The 22,946-nt window shown below is 39.3% G+C and overlaps 1 protein-coding gene across 6 annotated transcripts in view; it reads right to left on the bottom strand.

Moving 5' to 3' along the window:
* The window catches only part of wu:fj29h11 (protein NO VEIN), a 45,807-nt gene extending 30,576 nt beyond the window's left edge, over nt 1-15,231 (bottom strand). For 2 of the 6 annotated variants that reach the window (XM_040135425.1, XM_040135429.1), the window contains exons 1-14: nt 14,235-15,231; nt 10,631-11,430; nt 9,385-9,574; nt 8,918-9,285; nt 6,440-6,565; nt 6,156-6,353; nt 5,229-5,369; nt 3,763-4,023; nt 2,279-2,459; nt 1,992-2,158; nt 1,564-1,707; nt 1,223-1,401; nt 490-662; nt 36-260 (exon numbers count right to left, since the gene is read on the bottom strand). In XM_040135425.1, the coding sequence (XP_039991359.1) occupies nt 36-260; nt 490-662; nt 1,223-1,401; nt 1,564-1,707; nt 1,992-2,158; nt 2,279-2,459; nt 3,763-4,023; nt 5,229-5,369; nt 6,156-6,353; nt 6,440-6,565; nt 8,918-9,285; nt 9,385-9,574; nt 10,631-11,430; nt 14,235-14,241 (3,160 nt within the window). In that variant the 5' untranslated portion in view covers nt 14,242-15,231. The remainder of the gene's footprint in view (nt 1-35; nt 261-489; nt 663-1,222; nt 1,402-1,563; nt 1,708-1,991; nt 2,159-2,278; nt 2,460-3,762; nt 4,024-5,228; nt 5,370-6,155; nt 6,354-6,439; nt 6,566-8,917; nt 9,286-9,384; nt 9,575-10,630; nt 11,431-14,234) is intronic. The other 4 variants (XM_040135428.1, XM_040135426.1, XM_040135427.1 and 1 more) reach the window with 4 other exon arrangements.
* Nucleotides 15,232-22,946: the final 7,715 nt, after the last annotated feature.

Raw genomic sequence — 22,946 nt, 5'->3', positions numbered from 1 at the left:
CTAACTAAAATCTCCCAGCCCTGTTGCATCACTACCTTCTTTAGCCACAGCTGCTGCCAGGGAGTTCTGCATGTGATTGGCCAGGAGGGCAGTGGGAGCATTGACGATCCCATCAGCCACCACCATGGACACCAGATGGCCAGCTGTGCCGATGGGGTCAAGGTTCATGGCAGCACTAGAAAAATGCTTGTCTCCTGTGTATGTGGTGATCCTGAGCAGCAAACCTGGTGTAACCTCCAACGCTGCAAGGCCTGTATTGGCTGTGTATAAATAAATTAAAAGAGTTTATAACTCACATATTAGTTGTACATACTATTATTGGGCAATATTACGTGCATATCCCATAGCTCTGCCCTATTATTTGTTTCTGAAACAACCATATTTCCCCAAAAAATGTGCATGTTTGAGAAACACTGAACGGAATTAAAATTTCACAGCTATCTAATAAATGATCTAGCCATATATAAATTAATTGTGGCTGACTTATACCTGCATTTATTTCGATGAAATCTTTGAGGGAGCCATGAAGGGGTTTAAAGATCAGCTCCCATTGGCTCCACTCACTTAAATCCTCCAGCAGAGGGCAGGAGAGCAAGCTGGCCAGGGCCTGGGCCTTGGACATGTCCCCTAGGCGCCCCACTGCCTCACACCCACCTTCAGCACTGTTCATGGGAGGGATGAGGGAGACAGATGGATATAGATAAAGACCGGAATGATATAGGAACAGAAAAAATGATGGAGTTAGTTTTAGCTCATTCTTGTTTCCCCCATATGAATGTAAGCTTTGCATGTTCAGTTATATGCTAGAAAATTTCACCTCTCTTCAAAAAATTGTGACACACGACGGCCAAAATTATATCACATTTGAGGTTATCTTTCTGGCAGATCTGATGTGGTAATTGGCTCTGTTCAAGGAGCATTCAAGGAGATTTCAAACACGAAGTTCTGTTTACCCATCATGACCAGTGCTGTGTAACATGTGAAAACAGTTGTAGTGTCTTCTGTAGCTCTGGAGGGAGATTTCCAAAGTTTTAAAAACCTATTGATGAGATCACTATGATACCATCAGGGTTATCTCGCCTTGAGATTAAAATTTGTAACAGAAAGCACATGTTACACACTGAAGGTATAAAAGCCATTCTTTTTTTAATATGCCTTTTTGAGTCTTTCAAGTTTACTAAATAGTTTGAGTAATGAGTCTGTCTGCTAAAACACTGCTAACCTTGATTTGCCATGTTTAGCAAACAGGGCAGACTCATAGTAGACCTGGCTCAGTCCTCCTCCAGCCAGCCCTCTCTGGCGTTGGACAAGACCAGCCAGCATTTGCAGAGCGCCATAGCCGAGGTCACGACTGTCCCGGACCCTGTAGTGGGACCTCAGTGCTGACTCAATGTGCGAAAGCTGGAAAAAAGAGCTAGGATGTTGAGATTGTTCCTGTCAACGTCCAGAACACTTATTTTATTAACCAGAAAAAGAATCTATATAGAGAGAAGAGGAGCTTTGTGAGTACTATTAGCCAGGGTGTTTATGCAACAAAATTGCATGTGCCTGTAAATAACTAACTTCATCTGGATCAGTAGAGGTAATGTCCCCACACTGTTTGATGAACTCAAACACATCTTGTCTGGTGGGTCGGAAACCACTGCCCACAAGTTCCACGCTGCCGCCGCCCAGAATCAAAGTAGACCCCAGTGTGTCCTGCAGCAGCTGCACACAACCAGAGTGAAACAGGTTGAAAACAGCGCAAATTTTCACTGTGGCAAAATCAGGAGGTCTTCGCAAGGGCTGTAATACCCTCAGAAATATATTTCACCTCCATACATATTATAACTATAAAGAGTCTGGTCTAGACCCGCTCTACATGAAAAAAGCCCTGAGATAACCTCAGTAATGATTTGGCGTTATACAAATAAAATTGAATTGAATTGAATACACACACACACACAACATAGTTAGTAGTACAATAAAACAAGCTGAAAATCAACTTGTACCTGATTGTGTTTAACCAGGAACTCCAAGAAGTTGCCTTGCTCTAAAGAGAGGAAATCTTTGATCTGGAAGTGTTTGCTCAACTTCCTCTCCAGAGAGGCAATGTGGGCTAGAGTGATGGCTGAGTTCTGAGAGGACAGGCTGTCTTTAAGATACTGCTTCACTGTGGCTGAGAGACACAGAGTAGAAATTTCTGTCAATCATAGACGACCATGGGCGAGATACATAGTAGAAACTATCAGACTAGCTACTATATGTGGCAAAAACACTGTACGTCCAGCACTGATACCTTCACTGGGGAGGGATGTGGTGGGTTTGTCCTCTCTTTTAGTTTGTTCAGTGGTTTTGGGTGCCTTGTCTTTGGGCACCAGGTCGTGTGGGACAGCCAGGGAGCCACCACAGATGGCAAGCTGAAACAGAGCCTTTGCCAGCCGGTCACCTGACACCTGCAGCAGAAAGTTCTGGACGTGCTGGATTGGAAATTAAACAAAGCTGTGTATCAGAGACGAGATCATTTGACATTGACATGACACAAATGACCATACTGAAGATAACTGACTTGGCTGTCAATAACTTAAGAAATTGACAAATTTTAATATCTGGCACATCACCTCTAGATTCACACAAGCTGTCACCAAATGTAATTGTCATTAATGAGAATTAATAAAACTGCATAATAATAATAATACTTGAAAAGAAAGACTAACAAACCAAAACAGTGCAAGCAGCAGACCTCCCCTCATTTGTTCCAACCCCTAATACCGCTAAAATGTCAAAGCCATCCCATATACCACCAGAAACACAAAAAGCTTCAAACATTCAGTTACAGGTGAGACTATAAATATAAGCAGCCAAATCACCTGTAAAACAACATATGTGATATATATTATCAGCTGTCCATTCAATCAATCAGATATTGGCGAAGCAGAGTGCTCACTAAAAGACAGGATCACTAAACACAGGAGCTGCATCAAAAGGTGAGAAATAAAACACCCAGTAGCCAGACATCTTTCTGAGCCCAAAAAAGCACTGATAGATTTTTGTTTTATTTTTACTGATGAGGTCAATATGGGACCCAGTGGGGCTGACATTAGCTTCCTTAGAAAACAAAAAAAGGCTTTACAATCTTAGCAGCTTATACTCAAGAGAAATGAATTAGGGTTTAGACTAAGATTTATTTAGAGAATAGTGTGCTAGTAGCTTTCTGTCTCAGGATATGTTTGAAAATGGCTTGAGTGATAAATGAATGGAGGCGTTCATGATATAATGTCAACCTGAATGTTTCAGAATGAATATTACTTTAATGATGATGAAAAAAGCCTGTAATATCACGGACAGCAGATAAGTAGGATAAATTCTCCAGAGTGAAGATAATCTAAGAACATGTACAAGTAGGCGGCTGTCAAGATGAGTTTAGCCTCAACTTTAATATCTAGCCAGTATTTATCAGTTGAAACTACAGTTTTTCTCTAGCGCCTTCGTTATGGATTAGGAAATTATGAAGGGCAATTTTGTTAATGAGTTCAGAACTGGAGAGAAGCTCTGTAACTCCTTGTTATTCCCTTGATGGCTCATAGTGGGAGGCTTAGTGAAATTAACACCCAACAGTCTAAAGCAGCAAATTAAGGACAAAGGCCAGGGTGTCATAACCACTAAGCTTCTAAAAAAGTGGGAACAAAATAACCATACTGCCACTGAGCAAACACCTTTTGAGACATCCGAGGAAGCAAAAGATTAATTAACAAAATGTGTTTGTCAGTGTCTTGCACCCACCTTGGTCATCTTGGGACTGAACACCCCCTCTGCGTTTGTGAATACCGCCAGCACTACGTCAGCTGCTGGCATGGACGCATACTTTTTCCTGAGTTCCGAGCTGCCTGTGGAGGAGAAGGAACCTGCTCCTTGCACCAGATCCAACACACTCCTCTTGATCTTTCTCAGCTGCTCTTGGGTCTCTTCCTCCAGCTCTCTCTGGATGACCTCCCTGGCTTGCTCCATGAGGATGTGCTCACAACGACTCACCTTTTGCAAGGTCTGGAGGAGACAGACAGGGAGTGTTAAAAAAGTGGAAAATTAAGTAAAATTAAATAAAATTAACACAAGTGAACTCATTTTCCATCTCAACTGCACTGCCACTATGTTCATGAGGTTTCAATACCTCTTTCATCAGCCCACTGCAATGGAGATTTGATTCGCATTGTGGTTGATGTAATACATTATACATCAAAAATTTCCTATCAAAGTACATCCTCCACAGAGCCAAATGTGCATACATTAGCTAATGATACTAGAACTAGAAAGAGTAGAATTGTTACTTCTGCCCAGTTGCCATTCCCTAGGTGTTTAAAATACAAATGGGTAAGTGTGAGAAGATCCTTTATGGGTACTGATACAAGCCAATTTTCTTATGTACACAACGGTGGCAGGGTGAGTAAATGTAGCTTTTGAAGTCGAATGGCTATTTTGAAGGTTGGGAGAATGCAGTGCAATAAAACCGAACTCAAGCCCTAGAGCTAACCATGATGCAGTGTTGCACGATGAATATTTCAAAATTTGTGATGGATTGAAGGTCACCAATTGCAAAACTTAAGATTTCATAAACTTCCGATTTTCTAACGGAAGTTTCTAAGTCTAACTAATGATAAGGCTTTGTGAATAGCTAAATTTTCAGTATTTTGTTCATTCCACAAAACTCATATGTGGTTTAATAAAGACTAAAGCCTTGAGGAGCTGTAAACAGGATTTTAGACTTTTGTCTCTGAAAGCAGTTTCTACTAATTGACACACAAGGTCAGCCAACATGAAATTGAAACTGTGAATTTAAATAGTGAAACAAAGTTGTGCATAAATCTTGATGTAAAATTGCATAATGACCTTTTAATCAACCTGTTTTTGCCACTTTGGACCAAAAGCAGAGATGGAGATGTTAAAATGTGAAGGCTGATGTCAATATTTTCAGCAATGGTCTCATTTCCAAAATTTGGCACTACTGTCTAGTGATACAGGAAAACAGATTCAGACCACTGTCATAGTACTGTCATAGCCCCTGTTGGCAAGTACAACCAAAACAAGAATTTTCTGTATCCATTACTAATAAGAGTACTGTCCCTGCAGGGATTTACTCAAGCAGGAATAATGAAAATAAAGAATTAATCAATACAGAATTAAAAATAAACACATGTCCTCTGCTAATAATCACTCATTAAACTTGAAGTATTGCTGTAGGTCATGTCTCTTACCGATATGGGCAACCCAACACTGTGTATCCTGATACCCAGCGCATAGGGAGAATCACAGTTGTAGTGGTCAGCAAGATACTTCATAAACTCAGCCAGGTCTACTTTTGGCTTGCTCTGCTTCCTCCGAAAAACACGAAGTTGCTAAAGAAATGAAGCAGACCAGACACATTGAGGCAAAAGTTAATCAAAAGTTAAAAAGTTAGACAGAACCCACATGCATAACGCTACAGGAAACTCAATCATAAATTTTCATTAAAATAGGCGATAAATGTCTTGATAGTCTTGTCATCAGTTAACAGAAATGTCATCAGTAACTATTAATGACAGAAGGCAAACTCCAAATTTGGGACAATTGACTGAACTGATTTGGTGCACTTGACACATATTTCTCAAAAGTTAATGTTGCTCATAATGTGGCTGTGGAATTCTTCTGTTATCTTTAAGCTAAACGCCATAGTTCACATTTTACCATAGCAACCTCAGTCACATGACGTTATTATTGTGGGCCGCCTTGAGGTCATTTGCATTATTTTACATGGCCTTCCTGATTTCATTTGCATAGAAACATTGCTATTGCCCTGGTATCCAGACTTTCTCCAGAAACTCAGAAAAAATTTGTATTTTTTAACAGCTAGTTGATGTTTTGTGTAACTTCAGATAGTTTGTACTGCACATTACATGGAAAAATATGTTCTACATATTTAGCCTCAATGAAATGTATAAAAGAAAAGTGTAATGAAAATAAGGATTTTTGGTTCACCAGATAATTATCCAAACACAACTATGTAATATAAAACTTTAAAACTTAAATGCAAAGCTCAATCAACAGTCTGCAAAAAAATGATAAAAACATCATTTACAATATGATTTTTATGCTTGGAAACAATTTATCAACTAAATCTCTGTCATTTGCCATGTGAGTCATACCCTCAGGATGTCTGTTGTCTCAATCTGGTGAATATCATCATCCTTAGTGTTACTATCAATCTTGAACATGCGGTGGATGAGTGGGAGTTTGCAGAGAGGCCCCAGCTTCAGCTCTTCAAAGTGCTTCTTGTCTTTCAGGCCAGCTAGCGACTGGCCCAGCTCATAGAGGGTACAAATGGATGTCACTGCTTCAGTGGACTGACAGAAAGAAAAAAAAAAGACCTCAATAGTAACCAAACACCCAGATAAACACAGGTCATAAGCAAATGCACATGTTTGCCAACCTCTATGAACATGTTGATCTCTCTCATGATGTACTGAAGATCTTTTAGAGCTGGAATCTTCCAGGGTTTGATCCTTGCAGCTTCCAAAGATGAAATCTGCATCAGCCCACACGCCCTGGATATCACCTGGATAGAAGTGTAGAAGGCATTGAGAGGACAATGAGGAAATGAAATACAGTTCATTGGTCAGTTGTACAGAATTCACAAATACTTTATAACAGATTGAGGAAACATCTACTATTGGATGCCCCTGGGCTATTAGAAACCATAAATTTGTGAAAGTGTTGTTCACCACTGCCTGGTGCCTCTGTGCACCACAACAATGAATTTGAAACTAAGCCATCAAGATGTGATTGAAGTGTAGACTTTCATCTATAATTCAAGAATTACAGCCATTTTTATATTTGTCCCACATTTTCGGCGGCTAAAAATTAATTGGACAATTGACTGACAATTAGTTTCATGGCCAGGTTTAACCAATTCTCTCATTATTTTATGACACATTAAGCAGATAAAAGCTCTGGAGTTGATTCCAAGTGTTGAATTTGCATTTGCTAGCTGTTCTTGGGAACTGTCAATATGCGGTCTAAAGAGGTGTAGATGCAAATGAAAGAGGCCACCACTAGGCTGAAAAAACAAAACAGACCTATTACAGAGATGGCAGAAACTTTACGAGTGGCCAAATCAACAATTTGGTACATTCTTAAAAACAATGAATGCACTGCTGATATAAGCAACACCAAAAGGCCTGGAAGACCACGGAAGAAAAATAAAGTAGAAAATCACAGAATTCTTTCCTTCGGAAGAAAAATCCCTTCACAACATCCAGCCAGATCTGCTCAGAGAGGATACTCAGTATTTGGTGATGTCCATGGGTCCCAGACTTCAGACAGTTATTAACTGCAAATGATTTTCATCCAAGTATTAAAAAGAATCCTTGTATTTATAATTATATTGATCTGTCCACTTACTTTTGAGCCTCTGAAAATGAGGGACTATGTATAAAAATTCCTTAACTGAATTAAAGCTGAAAGTCTACACTTCAATCACGTCTTGATGGCTCCATTTTAAATCCACTTAAGTGGTGTACAGAGGCAAAGTTATGAAAATTGTGTCACTGGCCAAATACTTATGGACCTAACTGTATACATATGCCTATGCCATGGGAAAGGTAGCCTTTATGACAGTTGACTGGTGGTGACGAATGGGGGTTGTACAAGTGTTTTAGGAGGATTCTTTTTTGCTTAAGCAACTTCAGCACCAAATAGTTAAATAGGATGCCCTAGTAAAAGACATTTCAGAAGCTAAAAAGGCCCACACTATGGAGCAAAGCTTTTATGAGTGGGTCCCTGTAGTGTTCGTTTCACATGCACGCACACAAGGACCCGTGTATGCGCATGACCACAAGGGTGATGTACATTCGTGTTTTTCATGCTATTCCACTAACTGACAGTTGGTGGCAATAATATGCCAAGAAATATAGCAATGGAATAGCAACGCTACGAGAGAAGAAGACTTAGCAAACAAATATACACATTTAAAAATATTCTAAAATTCGTCTTTGCAAATGTTTTGTAATGGAGGAAATAGTTTTTGTATTTTTTTTTTTTGTAAATTATATCAACATGCTTGTTAGGTTGCAAAGATTCACACAGCGCATTTCAGTGGGAGACACTGGCTATAAACACGCGGCTGTTCGTAACAACATACCACGGCAACATTAACATCATGTCTACACAGGAAGCGTGGTGTGAACAGCATGTTAGCAGAGCAGTGGAGCAGCTCATTCGCTCCATCTATGTCTACACAGGAGGCGTTCAGGTACAGTATTAAGATGTAGGTCACCCGCTCTTGGAAGCGCTTACAACGTAACACACAATCACTGCGGTTACACGTACACGAAAATAGACCTGAGATGTAAAATAGGCTTCTGGTCACGTTTGCAGCAAATAGTGTATGTAAAAGACGGCCTGTGTAGACAGCTGATAAAATAGGAGCATATGTGTTCCGTCAGACGTGCATGAGACAGACTGATGTACAGTAAATTTGGACTAGCCTTGGCATGCTCGTGTTTTCACGCCCCTTATAGGATTTAAAAACCCTGCACACCCACACATGTGATTTCACTTATTTTTGATGAACAAAGTGCAGACTGTGTTTGATTGACACCTTTGTCACTCTCCCAATATAGCTGTGCCCATCCTCAACCTGTGAGATATTTCAGCCAGAACAAGTGAAATCACCTGTGCGTTTAAGCAGGGCCTTTATGCTGAATGCATCAATGGTACAGTTGAAGTTCACCCTACTGTAGTAATCTGTTATTCCAAATGTTTTCAGAATCAATTTTTTTCACAATTCAATGCACTGACTCAAATATTTACTGTGCAGGCATGAAAGTGATATCAATAACAAAGCGAAAATGTGTATTTTTCAAAAAGTTAAACTATTCTTGTAAGATTCAAACAGTGTACTCCTCACCTTCTCTTTGGTGACCAGCTCTCCCTCTGCAGCGATTTCTCGTATCACGTCCTCCATCAGACTGTTGACCTTATCCTGATCCATGGCCCTGTTCCTCCTCCTCCCTGTGAGCTCCTCCTCATCCTCCTCCATGGCCTCTACTGCCCGAACATTAGCTCCATGGACCTCTCTCAACTGGGCATGATAAGCTTCTCTAAAGTCAGGGAACCTGCCCCCTCTCTGCGTTGCATCTTTCACTTTGCTCTTCTGCTCTTTGGTTAAGCTCATATTTGCCCCCAGCTCTGGAAATTCAGAGCCAGAGAGGAAGTCCAATGTAGTGGCTGGTTGCTGCCGCTGTTTTTCAGGCTCTCTTGTAAGATTATTTGCTGCTGTGGGAAGATATGGTGACATATATTTGTTTCATAAGTATAGACAAGTAACAATCTGTTTTTTATGAGAAAAAAGGAGTGTTTGGCATGTTTGGCTACCTGCAGTTGTCTTCAATACAACAGTGTTGGGATCTGCTGTTGGTTCAGCTTGACTCTTAATGCAAGATGCTTCCCAGCGGTCGTACAGAGACATGTACTGTGCGAAAGGAAGCTGTTCACCAAACTGCTGAAAATAGAAGGTTTGGAGCTGCTCCATTGATGGAGCGCTCAACTGGTACTTCTTCATCACCTGTAACACATCAATAAATTTTTACTGAGGTGGTTTACAAACAGTACAAAGGTCAACAGTGGTATTTACTTTGTGTACTGTAAAGGTCAAAGATCAGTTTTTCACTTAAATTAGTAATTTAAGGCACGATCTAATATCCAAATGCAAACAATATCCAAGTTATTAGCTTCATATTATTTTATAGTTTTGAAGGTTTTTTTTATATCAGTAATGACTAAAAACTTTTTGAATTATGACCAGTTGATTATTTCACATTATGCCCCATAGCTTGATTTTCTGTCTTTGATTCAAACTCTTCAATTATGATAGTGACTCAAAATTACATGGCCAAAGGTCTGACAAAATGTTTTACTAATGTAAAAAACTGACCAGGCCTTTGTAAGTATCAACACCATGCCTACAGTTTCAATAATCTGTCTGTGTCTGACATGGTTGACAACTCTGAAACACTGAAATGTTTTGATTTGAGACATTTAAAGCTGTCATTTCAAATGGTTTCCCAATATCTCAAAGCAATGTGCAGGACACCAAGACTACTTATCTTTGCATCAATAAACCAGTGGATGTTTGATTCTCAGGTACAGCTGACTGAACTATTCACAAGTGACTAACCTGCTTACATTACACTACAGCCAAATTAACTTAGGATACGGCTGGTGCTATTTTGAATTTTTCTTAATGTCAACAAAGCCCATGAATTTATTGTGATTCAGTCCCACATATGCCATCCTGCTGCCAAAAATACTCAATAGAGCACCAAATGTGTATTAGTCCACAACTGAAAAATAGTCCCTAACAAATACAAAATGTACTCTAGTTTGAGTAACACTTTGTTAAAAACACCAGTGCCCACCTAATATATGACATCAATGAGCATTTTTAACAAATCAAACTATAAGATTGTGACCAGTCTTCATACATTTCCATTTTTAGGACCCGAAACGCTTTTGGCTGAGCCCCGTATATGCAGCTGGCTAGAAAAGTGAAAAGTATTGAGTGAACACTTGTGGCATTATATAATACTCAGTGCTTCATATATTTGTCTTCTTAACTGACCTCTAAGACCCTCTGGTACAGCTGCTGTTGGTTCAATTGCTCAGCTGACTTGGACGCAGCAAAGAGTGGGCCAACAGGAAGACAGTGGGTGGAGAATAAAGATGCAGTGGAATTCAAAGGAGAACCTAGAAGGCCGATTCCTGTCTGAGTGAGAGGCACATAGTCAGGGCTGCCATCTACCTGTGGCACAGTAGGGGTAGTGCTCCTATCTCCTATAAGTGATTCAGTTCTCTGTGGAGTTGCAGGCCTGCTGTCCTTTGTAGCTTTTGTGGACGTCCCGCCTACAGGTTGATTTTGAGGTTGGTGAATCTTATGGAACAGCATTTTCTCCTTCACAACTAGATCTCCTTTCAAAGATGCTACCAGGCAGGGAACAGTTTTGAAGCCCAAAGAAGCTAAGGCTAGGTTGTGGCGATATTTCTGGCTGTACGCTATAGCCACCTTTTTCAGAGGAATCCCATGTGGATGTTCTTTCATCATGGCCACAATATTTTCCAGAACCATCTTAACATTCTCGCTGTCTTCTATAGCTTTTGCTGATGTCCCAGCTCCAGCTCCCACTCCTGCCCGACTTCCACATCGATGATCCTTGTGAAACACCGATTCCCCCTCCACAAGCAGATCCCCATCCAGAGAGGCTACTAGGCTAGCCATGGAGTCGAAGCCCAGGAAGGATAAAGTCAGGTTCTTGTGGTATGTCTGGCTGTAGAATACAGCCAGCTTTTTCAGGGGGATCCCATCCTGGTGCTGCTTCACCATGGCCACTATATTCTCCAAAACCGTCTCCATCTTGAGAAATGCTGTCAAGGGAAGAAGACACCATCATCAATGGGTACACATTGTGAAGTGTTTTACCAGTAGTCTGTGTTCTCAACAATAAGCTACCTACAGTGTTTTTGGTTTAAGTAATGTGCTTTAAAATACACAGAGATATCCAACAAAGATTTATCCTTTATGTTAGAGAGAGAAGGAAAAACACCAAATTGTCAATATTGAAGCAAAAATCTGCTTCCGCAAAAAAAAAAATCAGAGGCAAAAGCAAAAAATCAACTGCTGCAATTGATTTTGCAACAAGCAAACAAACACACTGTTATTTTTTATTTCATGAACATAAGAAACAAAAAATTAAACGTTAAATTGTGGCGTTTTCAAAAGTTTTGGCATTCCTCTAACTTTAAAACACTCTTAATTAACTCGTTAGGTATTAATTGACTGGTTAGGACTTGTAAGGAAGGTCATGAATTGCCAGTAGGAATTATGAGCTTATGACATTTTCAGAGCTGATAGGTTATCTGACTCTTCAAACCTCGTGATAATACTCAACAACCATGGGCTCTTCTAAGCAGCTGACTGAGAATCTGAAAATGAAGCTAACTGATAAATGAAGAAATGGCAGTTGAGGAGAACAGTAAGGGAAGAGCTGGGAGACCAAGAAACCTGTCAGATAAAACTGCACATCTGCTAGGCAGAAAAGGTTTACATGGAATTGTCATCACAAAGAAACCCTACCTGTGGCCTCATCACAAAACTTAAAGTCCCAAGTTTGCAAAGCGATATCTGGAAGAGAACACCTTGCTGATTGTTAAGCATGGGGGTGGAAATGAATTCCACTAAATATCAGCAAATTCTGGATGCAAATGTCCTGCTGCTAGTCTAGAAAGTGAAAATGAAAAGAGGCTGGCTTATACAACAGGACAATGATCCAATGCAGATCTCACAATCTACCATGAACTACATCAAGAAACACAAGCTGAAGCTTTTAGGACAGCCCTCACAATCCACTGACCTGAACATCATTTGAAAATCTGTGGGTACAACTTAAACATGTTGTCCATGCAAGGCAGCCTAAAAATATCTCAGAAGTTTATCTGCAGGGAAAGTGGGTGAAAATCCCTAAATCAAGAATAGAAAGACTCTTAGCTGCTACAAAGTGTTTGCTGTGATATCTGCCAATTTACTTTTTAATTTTTTTAAGTTCATGAAATATAAAGTAAATTGCATTAACATTCAAAGAAAGGGTCATTATTAATATCTGTTTGCTGCAGAGGCTGTATTTAACTATTTTCACTTCATCAATCAACAAAAGATGGAATTTGCTGAGAAGAGACCAAGCTTTTGCATACAACTCTACATACAAAGCTGACAGCACAACAGACAATGTTTACATTGATATGGTCGATGATCACCTAATACTACCCTATCTTCTCAAAAACAATCCATATACTGTATTTTTATTTTGTTAAACCATGGCATGTACATTACAGAAATAATCATCAATATAGTTGTTTTGTCAAAACATCAGTGCTGTCAATTAACCTTCTCATAACATTTCCAACATATATATATATACGCACATGGATAAAGTATAGTCAACAGTACAAATTCGTATGAAAAATAAGCAGAGAGCAGAGCTTGGGTCTATCTTACCTATTCTTTCAAATGAAAAGTTCTGTGGTTCATCTCCCTCAGAAGTCAAACTGCTGTATATAAACTAGCAACAACCTTCCTTATTTACCTTATAACCCCCCCCCCTTCCTACTGTGTTTCATTCCAAGCAAAGTTCCAGAGAAATGAAACTGAAAGTAACAGGCAGGCTCATTCAAGTCTATGGCTTATAGTGACCAACAGCCACACTCTCATTTTCCAGGAAATTTGTATGCCACACCACATAATCAAAGGAATAAAAAGAGGGAACCATAAAGCAGACAAACACAGCTGGGTGCAGTAGAGCAGCATTCTGCCTGTCTTTCATAACCTACAGTACAGTAAACCTACTTGACTGAAGCACTAATTCATCTAAAAGACTTTTTCTATTTGAACAATATCTGCTGAGAATTGATACAGTATTTACCAAGTGACATGGTAATCAAAGTAAGCAAAACTGGAATGTAGGGGGACATCAATGACAAAACAGAAGGGAAAACAAAACAGGAGGAGATGAGGGATGATATGACTGGGCAGGGAAGACGAAATAAAACTTGGCTTTGAGTTTCACATTCCTGGCCTGGCTCAGCTGATTAACCTCAGCTGCTGTGTAATAAACCATGTGACCAGTGTGTCACTGGTACAATCGAAACTGAACCTAAGGAAACAAAACAGAGGATAGAAAAGTAACTAGGGTTCTGTGGATTCCTTGTTACTATGTGGATATTTACGTCAAAAAAGTCACATATTAGCAAATCTACCGCCCCACCTCTTTTGGTAATTGTCTTGTTCCTGCTTCCCAACTAACCAGAATGGCTGGCTGCCTTTTAGAAACACTCATCTTAGCACATTTTGTTCTGTTTCATTTCCTTTCATTTCTTTCTTACTTTACTTTGCTAATGGTGATTATAGAACCTGAAAAAAGGAACAGAGCATCACCCATGATGTTGCTGTACAGATCTGTGAATGACAATGACATGATTGCAGCCAGAAAAGATACTGGTAGAGTGACCATTAGATTAATACTCTTGATACTAGTGATTGCATTGTTTAGCTACTGTGTAATAAATGACATGTGGAAATTTTAATTAAATAAAAGACACAGTACTTTCTTGCACTATATGTAAGTCCTTTTAGGTTTATGACAAGCCTTAAAGGACTACAAACCAAAACAACATACCTTGCATTGGTCAACTTGCAACTATGTGGTCAGTGCATCATATCTTCTCTTTCCTCACAGTAAGGGCTGTAGCTTACAGCATGAGGCAAACACTGCAGATGATGATGAGGAACGAAAGAGGGGACATAGCTGACAGCAGGAGGGTGCCAGGTCACATAGGAAATTTATCGGAACAGTTAAAACATTACAGTAGGTAACAGGATTCTGTAACCTGTTGAGCAAAGTGAGTCTGGCTCATGACACATGACATGTATTGACCAACTGACCAGTACTTATGACGTACAAGAAAGGTTTCCCACCTACAGTGAAGGTTATACATGTGTACGTATTTATGTAATGTGTATATATATACATATATATATATAAGATTATGTTTACTCAAATATAAATGTGGAATATATAGCTCAATTTCACAAAAAATCTTATTACAATGGGCCATTTGTTACACTGGTACAGTTTAAAAACAACAAACAGCTGCAGACTCCTGTCAGACGGTAATGTAATGTAACTTATCTGGCAGGCAAGCGCAGCAACGCTGTCCCGTACAGTAGACCTACCATCGTTGCGTGCTAGCAATGCTTCACAAACACAGTCGCAACACTAACTTAAAAGCTGGTGAAGTATGGCTGACTGGCTCTCCAGCTACCTGTTATTGTGCCAGACATTTTCCATTTGTTGAAGTTGTTGGGTGTGTGTCTTTGCCTTGATTCAACATTCTCGGACTCTGTGCTGAAGGAATTACATTATGGAACCAATGGAGCCGCTTACTTTAGCTAGCGGACCTGCAATGCATGCTAGCTAACGTTAGCAAATAATACCAGAAGTATCACTATATAACCTTACATTAATCCTATAAAACAGTCAATAACGAGCCTTAAAATGGCACGTTTCACAGTATTTGTATTGCGGAATTTTAAAAACTGTTGCAATTAAGCGCCATATGATGCGAAAAAAGCGAAACTCAGTAACCTAACGATGTTTATATTGTTTGCCACTGCTAGCCGGCTACCTAGCCAACCTTGTGCTGCATTCAAGTTATACGACAAAGATAGTAAACACGAAACCTCCACTCAAAAAATGCGCCGGTCCAAAAATGAGTATCATTATTTCAGCCACAAAGGATAGTTCACCCCAGATTCGTGTTGGTACATGCTTCTTGAGAATTGGAGTTTTGTCTTGTCCCCAATTTTTGTGTGTGAATGTTTATCATCAATAGTAAGAAAGCTGTCATCTATCTAACAGAGACATTATATAGATGTCAAGTTTACAGGTTTCAGAGATATTCTAACCGAACGTTGATGGCAGATGGGTTTTTCTCACAGGTGGCATAAATGCGGCATTGTGTTAAAAAGTGACATCAATATTTCCCAGTATTGTAACTGTCTTTCGCGTGAATAACTGTTACACTCTTGAACTAACACAGAATCCTAATTGAACAGTCTTACTGTGGGTTTCTATAGGAGAAAAACGGTGCGTTTTTGGGCTTCATAAACAAACAAACCAACCGTAAATCATATGGCTCAGTTTTCAGCTGAGATCCTCTCATGAACCTGGTGGCCAGTTCAACTCAAGGTTCAACTATAAACCTAAGTAAGTTTCAAAATGATCAGATGAACACAACGGCCCTTTATGGTGCATCACAAAGTGTCAGTCGTCTCAAAAGGAGAGAATGGTAGGTGAAATGCAGTTTGGAAATAAATAAAAAACTCGGTCTTAGGACAAAGATTTATTTATTTATTCATCAATATGCATGCATATGGTAATGTGGATGTGATAATACAGTGACGTCTGGATAAAACTTGGTAACATGTCAAACGATCAATATGGCCATCACACAAACCAGTGAGAGTAGCCTTAACAGCCCTTCAACAAAAAGGCCAATACATCTTTCTCAGAGACTAAAAATCCATGCAAAGAGGCTCTTCTAAAACACTAATAATGGTCTGTCAATGAGAAAGACCAAAGTTAAGATATTTGAAAGAAAGCTGCCAGTAAAGTGGCAGAGTAACTTTCCATTTCTCCAGCACATCTGCTTCCATGAACATCATAAATAAAAAAGTATTCTAAATTTATACGATAGGTTCCATTTTGTATTTGCAAACTGCATCAAAGTACTCCGCTTCTGCCACATTTAGTTGGTCTTTTCAGTTTCCAGCTATTGCTTTAATACAACATTGCTCATTAAAAAAAATATGTGTTTACGGTATGTAAAGCTGTAGTGTCGAAGTAATCATATCCAGTTAATTTCATTTCCTAGTTTGTGTCTTTTGCTGGAATGTAAAATTTGATGTAGCTCACATTCGATAATAATGGAAGATAAGAAATGTATATATACTGTATATGTATTATTTATTGAAAACAATTTTCCTGATAAATTCAGACTTTGTCTGGTCCATGAATTCACGAGGAACAGCAGAGTAGTTTGACATGTTGTTCTGCTTCATGTTCTTGAACAAACATCACCCAATCTTCTCTATAACCTCAGAGTCCACAGATTTCTTCATATTACTTATACATAACTTATTATTCATTTAGAACCTGAAGCTACTTTTGCTAACACCGATTACCAGTTACCAGATTTATTGTTGTGGCCTGGCTGAATGGTCTATCTATCTAATCTATCTATCTATATTCCTCAGCGGATGAATACCACTTACTTTGGTGATCTCCTGAACCTTCCTCTAGCACAACCACAAGGTGGCCTTTTTTTCTTTTTTTTTTTAGTTTTTATCTGAACAACTATTGAACTGACTGCATTGAAATGCGGTACAGATATCCATCGTGCCCAGACAAAGAATCCTACTTTTTGTTGACCCTCTGACTTTTCATCCAGCGCCACCAAAAGGTCAAAGATTTCACTTATCCTTTGAAATCTCTCAAAAACTAATAAATGAATTATCCTGAAATTTTGTACAGACGTTCACAATCCCCAAAATAAGGAGTCCTACAGACCTGGAAGATCCCCTGACTATTCTTTTGGCGCCACCATAAGGTTGAGCGCACGCGTGGACAACATACGGTGGACGTTCCGCAGCTTCCAGTTGGAAAAGAAGTCCGTTTAACACTTGGCACATGCGGAGCACACAGAGGAAAATGAAAGACTTTAGGCTAGCCTATGCTTTCTGCAGCTGTGAATGACACTGAGGGCATTTATACAGAAAATGCACAAAGGTTATAAAGGTTGTGTTATGATTCGCATTTAAATCTGAGCTAGATGTATCCAAGTAAATTATTATTATTATTAAAAAAATACCAAATATAAAACATGTTGAGAAGCATGGAAGAAAACTATGGGGAACAGGTAAGTACTAAGAGGCTAAAGTGGAATTGTGAGGAGAGCCCTGAGGAGTCGAGGAGTCAGGCCTCAGCTCCTTCAAAAGCTGGAGATACTGCCTGAGTCAAATCTGTCCAGGGGGGTCTGACGTCAGGAACTCCAATTAGCCCCGTATGCTGTAGGAAACAACAGGATTGAAAAATATGAAAATCCTTTGCGTCTGGTAGGGCTTGCTTTGCATAGCCTTCATACCTGGTGGTGTCTACCATGCCATTGGTAGGTTTTTGCACCACAGCCCGTGTACATCTGGAGGCTGGATTGTCCCTTTGTGATCTTAAGACTAGCCTTTGCGTCTGGCAGGGCTTGCTTTGCCCAAGCTAACCTTATGTCTGACAGGGTTTATAAAGCCCTAGGTAATGTCTTTCACCAGGGCCCTTTTCTATCTCATGGATGAATTTCTGCTTTTAATGATAATTCCCAATAGTAATCATAATTCTAATCATAGTATCACTGAAGGGGGTCCCCTGTATCCAGCTAGATATAGTTTACATAGGACTTCCCTCCCTGGCTTGGGTGCAGGAGTGGACATTGTTTTACCTGAGCCAGGTGAGACCACACTTAAATGCGTCTCACTTGCCCTGAATAGAGCCAGTTCAGGTATTTCGGTCATCAGATACCCAGATTACCTCTGCCTCCCTGCAAAGGTATTCTAAACACCTATAATCAGGACAAAATCCTGGGATGGATCCAGAATACACTACAGGGATTACATATCCCATCTGGTCTGGGGTTTCGTGGGGTTCATGAGAACAGGTGGAGTCATGGATTTTAAAAAAAACACGGAGAAACGACTCATACAGGAGCTTCTGTCATTCACCATGTGGAGAAAAAGATAAGTATGACCATCTGACTTGTCAAGAAAGTGATCTACTATAGGCTATTATTTAAAGGGCAACTACACTCTCAATTTCTGCAACCCTCCCTCCCAGCATATTTTTAAAATGCCACAGAAGAGTAGGGCAACAATGACTGTAGGAGGTGTGGTGATGTGGTAGTGTGTGACGCAGAGGATCAGGGAACACGGAGGGTCAATGCAGCATGAACAGTGATGTAGAGCTGGTAGTCAGAAGTAACCGGCCATGAGAAGCTTCCTGCAGACTCTCCTTTTCTCTGCTGGTGGAGTCTGTTGGAGCTTTGACAGTCACTAGAAGTACATTTATGGCCCGTTGAGAGAGTCACCGTGTGGGTACCTGTGTTGTAAATGAGCTAGCCGCTGAGAGTATGAGAGTTCTCCGGTATGTGTATCTTTGGCAAGTGTTAACACCTAGCCATAGCCCTGCTGTTTGTGCCGGCTAACTGAGTTACTCTTCATCACCCCTAAATATCGCGTTAGGCTCTGAATACAACACAGTTATCAGTGGGCCCATGTGTTGTGTTTACTGCCATTGAAACAGAATAAATCTTGTTTATAAATGATTTCCATCTGTGTTTTTCAGGCCTGCTAATGCTAATGCAGCAAGCAGCTATGTGTGAGAGGAATAAAGTAGGGGCTATAGTTAGCTGCTGTTGTGCTTTTTATACTGCGACCACACCCCAAGCAGGTCAACGTATGAAATAGCCCTCGGAGTCCCACCTATTTTTTCATAGTTAAGGAGGGGCAAGAGAATTCGACTGAAACAAGCATTGAGATCCAAGCGGACACACAGAAGCTAATTTTGAGCATTATGTATTTACATCATATGCTTATGTGACTATGCATATAGTGCAAAAACAATAATTTAGACATAGAAAGTAATGCATACAATTGTCTCAACTAGTTTACAGGTGATTTACCTGTACATTTAATATTTAATGTTACTTAGTACATAATTAAAAGATTATTTATCTTACTTACTCTGTTGTTCGTTGATTTTTTTTTTTTTTTAAAGTAAGGTGTACCTGCCTATACCAGAGGTAAGTAATTTAATGACAACATTAACAAATGTCTTCTTTAAGTTTTAATTTCAGTTATTTACTAGTTCAAAGAAGATTAATTGTACTCACTCCATTTAAATTTCATGTTTTTTTGCACACGTGTACATGGCTGTAACACAAAAAGATAAGTTAATAATTAACATCAACAAAAGTCTCCTCTTTGTAAGTCTTAATATTACCTACCCAAAAGTCAAAGATGATTTATCTAACTTATTATGTTGTGTTTTATATAAGGAACAGATGGCTTTGTCAGACAGAAGAAAGGTAATAATCTATAACAACATTTAGAAAAGTCTAATTTATTTAATCATTCAATGATTATTTGTCTTGCTTATTAGCTTACTTATGTAGCTTTTTCATGTTTTTTAACAGATGTGAAGATGGATGGAAATATGTCGCTATCAAGTGCAAACTTCATCACAAGCCACAGGAATACTTGTATGTTGAAATAAAATATTCCACTGAGGTCAAGATGTTCATGTGCACAAAAATTTGTTGTTCCAACTGGTGCAAACAGTAATTCCTATCTTACATGGATACAGCAGAAGGTAACTTTCATGTATCCTCTGTTCAACAGGAGCAGAACTCTGGAACTGCTGGTCTATCTCTCAGTCAAATTCTGCAGAAGATTAATCCCACTGGACAACTATGATCCTGCAAACCCCTGCATCGCACTCAACTATTGTAAGAGTGACATGTGACAGGTTCTTTGTACCCCGTTCTTTCTCTTCATATTGCTTGTCTTAGTTGTAGGATTGCCCCTCTGACAGAATAGATGTCTTTCTATCAAGCTGTTGTATCGAAGTGTTCACCAGTGATGATTATATGCACTATGTCATGTTCCACACAAGAGGCCACAACATGGAAGACTGAGACTCAACATCCAGGGTTTCCTTGACAACAGATATGTTTACTCCCGACCAGATGAGAAGGATGGAGGACCACAGGACAACTTGGAGAGCACTGGTCTCTTTGTTTCAGTCAAATAAGTAAGTAAAGTAATACAAAAGTAGTGATAAAGACATAATCTGAAGTTCACATTAAATAGGTTTATATTTCTTATAGCTTACTTCTTTGATTATTTTACACGATCCACTTGATATGCTTTCCCTGCAACACTAAAGATTAATGTTAGTTTATTTAAAAGATAAGATTCATGGCTTGTTTGTGTTTGATAAGGCAGTACTCTTCCTGTCTCTGTGGGCTACCTGAGAGTGGGTGTCAACCACCAGTTCATCCAGACCCCAAACACTATCTGAAGAGCCGCTGGGTCAACAGTTAGCAGAGGAGGAAAGCATGACAGTGATCAGTTCAACCCTAAGCCCAAATACGAAAGAGGATGAGGAGTGTCCTTATCTGGCTTATCTGAACAGAATGAGCTGTCACCCTCTGCTTCCTCTATACTGGTGGGTTTTAAAAGCTCCTCACACACAGGAAGCTGTCACCATCTGCTCATTACTCTGCAACTTGACTAGTTTAGTGTTGAATTCAATAAAAACACATCGGACAACTGAAATGATACTCTGTTCTGTGAGTTCTTTTACCAACAGTGCTATTACATGAACATAAATCCTCTTAAATACAGATGCCTGCATTACAGGTTTCCTGAATCATTAAAAACTGTTTGTACGCAAAGATTTTTTTTAGAGGCTAAAACTCTACTAATCAGTATTTTTCATATTAACAAGGACATGCCACACTATCTATCGCTGAGGCTGAGCCGACATTCTACTTTATACGTAACACCCTTGTCTTTTGTTTCGACCAGTTCTAGAACATTCCAACCACATCACTTTCAGCATATTATCTAAAGTAGCTTTTCTAACATCCTGGTGTAAAACTGAAAATGAATCCATACTGCTTCTTCCAATTCTAAAACTATTTTGATAATTCACGAAAAAATCATTAACTTCAGTGAAATATACTAATCTATTTGTAAGCATTCTTTCCATTACCTTCCACATAACAGATGTCAACACTATAGGTCGATAAGATGATGGACAGAATAGGCCTTTTCCTGGTTTCAAAATTGGAATCACTACTGCACTTTCCATTTTGTTGGTAACTTATCAGCCTCCCGTATATAGTTAAAAGGAGCAAGAATTTCTTCTAACATTACTTCATCTAAATGTTTTAGCAGTTCAAAACTTCCTGTTACTCTCACAATCTTGGCCTGGAGTAGAATTTTCCCCAGCCCAGAATCTATTCTCAAGCTCCTTCAAAGAGAAAAACACACTTTATGAGCTGTTTCCTTCACATACATAGTTTAATTTCCATTTTTCTACTTTCAAGACTTCCTCCCATCCTAAAGCCCTTCTCTCCTAGTGACTTTGAATTATGAACACCCTGAAAAATCTTTACGAACATATCTGCTTTTTTTTTTCTATTTATCGCCTCGTTACAGCAGTCATTCAGAACTGGCATTGACGTCAACTTATCCAGTCATTTTATGGATTTTGGATCATATATGCCTGAGTAGGGTATCTGGACCTAGTGTCCCACAAAATGACCTACAACATTTCCTTTTTGCATCCTTAATAGTCTTTCTTGCTAATGCTCTGCCTCATTTTTTTCAGGGCTAAATAAAATGTTTTTAATTTGTCCCCAGAATCCATTTATAGGGACCTTCCAAACTGGCTCAGAACAGGAAAAAGTGATCCCTTGCCAGTCAAGTTGGTCTGTTGTCCTTCATAATTACTAGATTGCAACTGTTTCTTAAGTACAGCACCATTTGCATCTCTTTCCGGACTTCCCAACAAGGGTTTCACCTACCCAGTTGACATGAGAGCTAACATTATTTTCTATATCCTCAAGCTTGGATACAATTAGAGGCTTACATGGATTATAGAAGTTTGTTAAATGTATTTTGCCCTGAGAACTCCACACTTCAGCTATTAAGAATTCAAAAGGTAGCTCACACTCACACGAATTTTATACTTAATCTCTGATTTGATAAATGTAGCACACCCACATGCCCTGTCCATTCGCAATAGCATTCCTTGCATTCCATTGAAGGATGCAGATCATCAGAAAATTTTTAAATATCATCGGAATCCTCATAGAATTCAACTTCATCTATAGCCATTCTTTCCTCAGATTCATCCCCTTTCTCAATGTGGCGTGTCGTTGCTTGACTTGTTCTCATAAACTCATGCAGTGTTAGGTAGCTGAAAGAACCTGACTGCTGATTCACACAAACTTAATTATATCAGTTGTTTGCTTTGTTTCTCATACGAACCCAATTGGCCTGTGACAGAAAATGAGAAATGTAAGTGGGTTAATCTTTTAAATATCATTTTTAAAGAAGTATTCAATTTTAACCCAGATTCAGCTCAAACGGATGTGTCTTACGTAACATGTAAACGGAAGAGCAAGGCTTCAGTCTCTTCATGAACAAAGATGGTAATATTGTACTAGACTAGTCTTGATTAATGAAGTTAAGTTGTTGAGCTCTTGGCTTCGTC

The sequence above is a fragment of the Xiphias gladius genome, chromosome 9 (assembly GCF_016859285.1).
Source record: "Xiphias gladius isolate SHS-SW01 ecotype Sanya breed wild chromosome 9, ASM1685928v1, whole genome shotgun sequence".
Classification (NCBI taxonomy): domain Eukaryota; kingdom Metazoa; phylum Chordata; class Actinopteri; order Istiophoriformes; family Xiphiidae; genus Xiphias; species Xiphias gladius.
The sequence above is the reverse complement of the archived record's forward strand: the minus strand, read 5'-3'. Positions and strand labels throughout refer to the sequence as shown.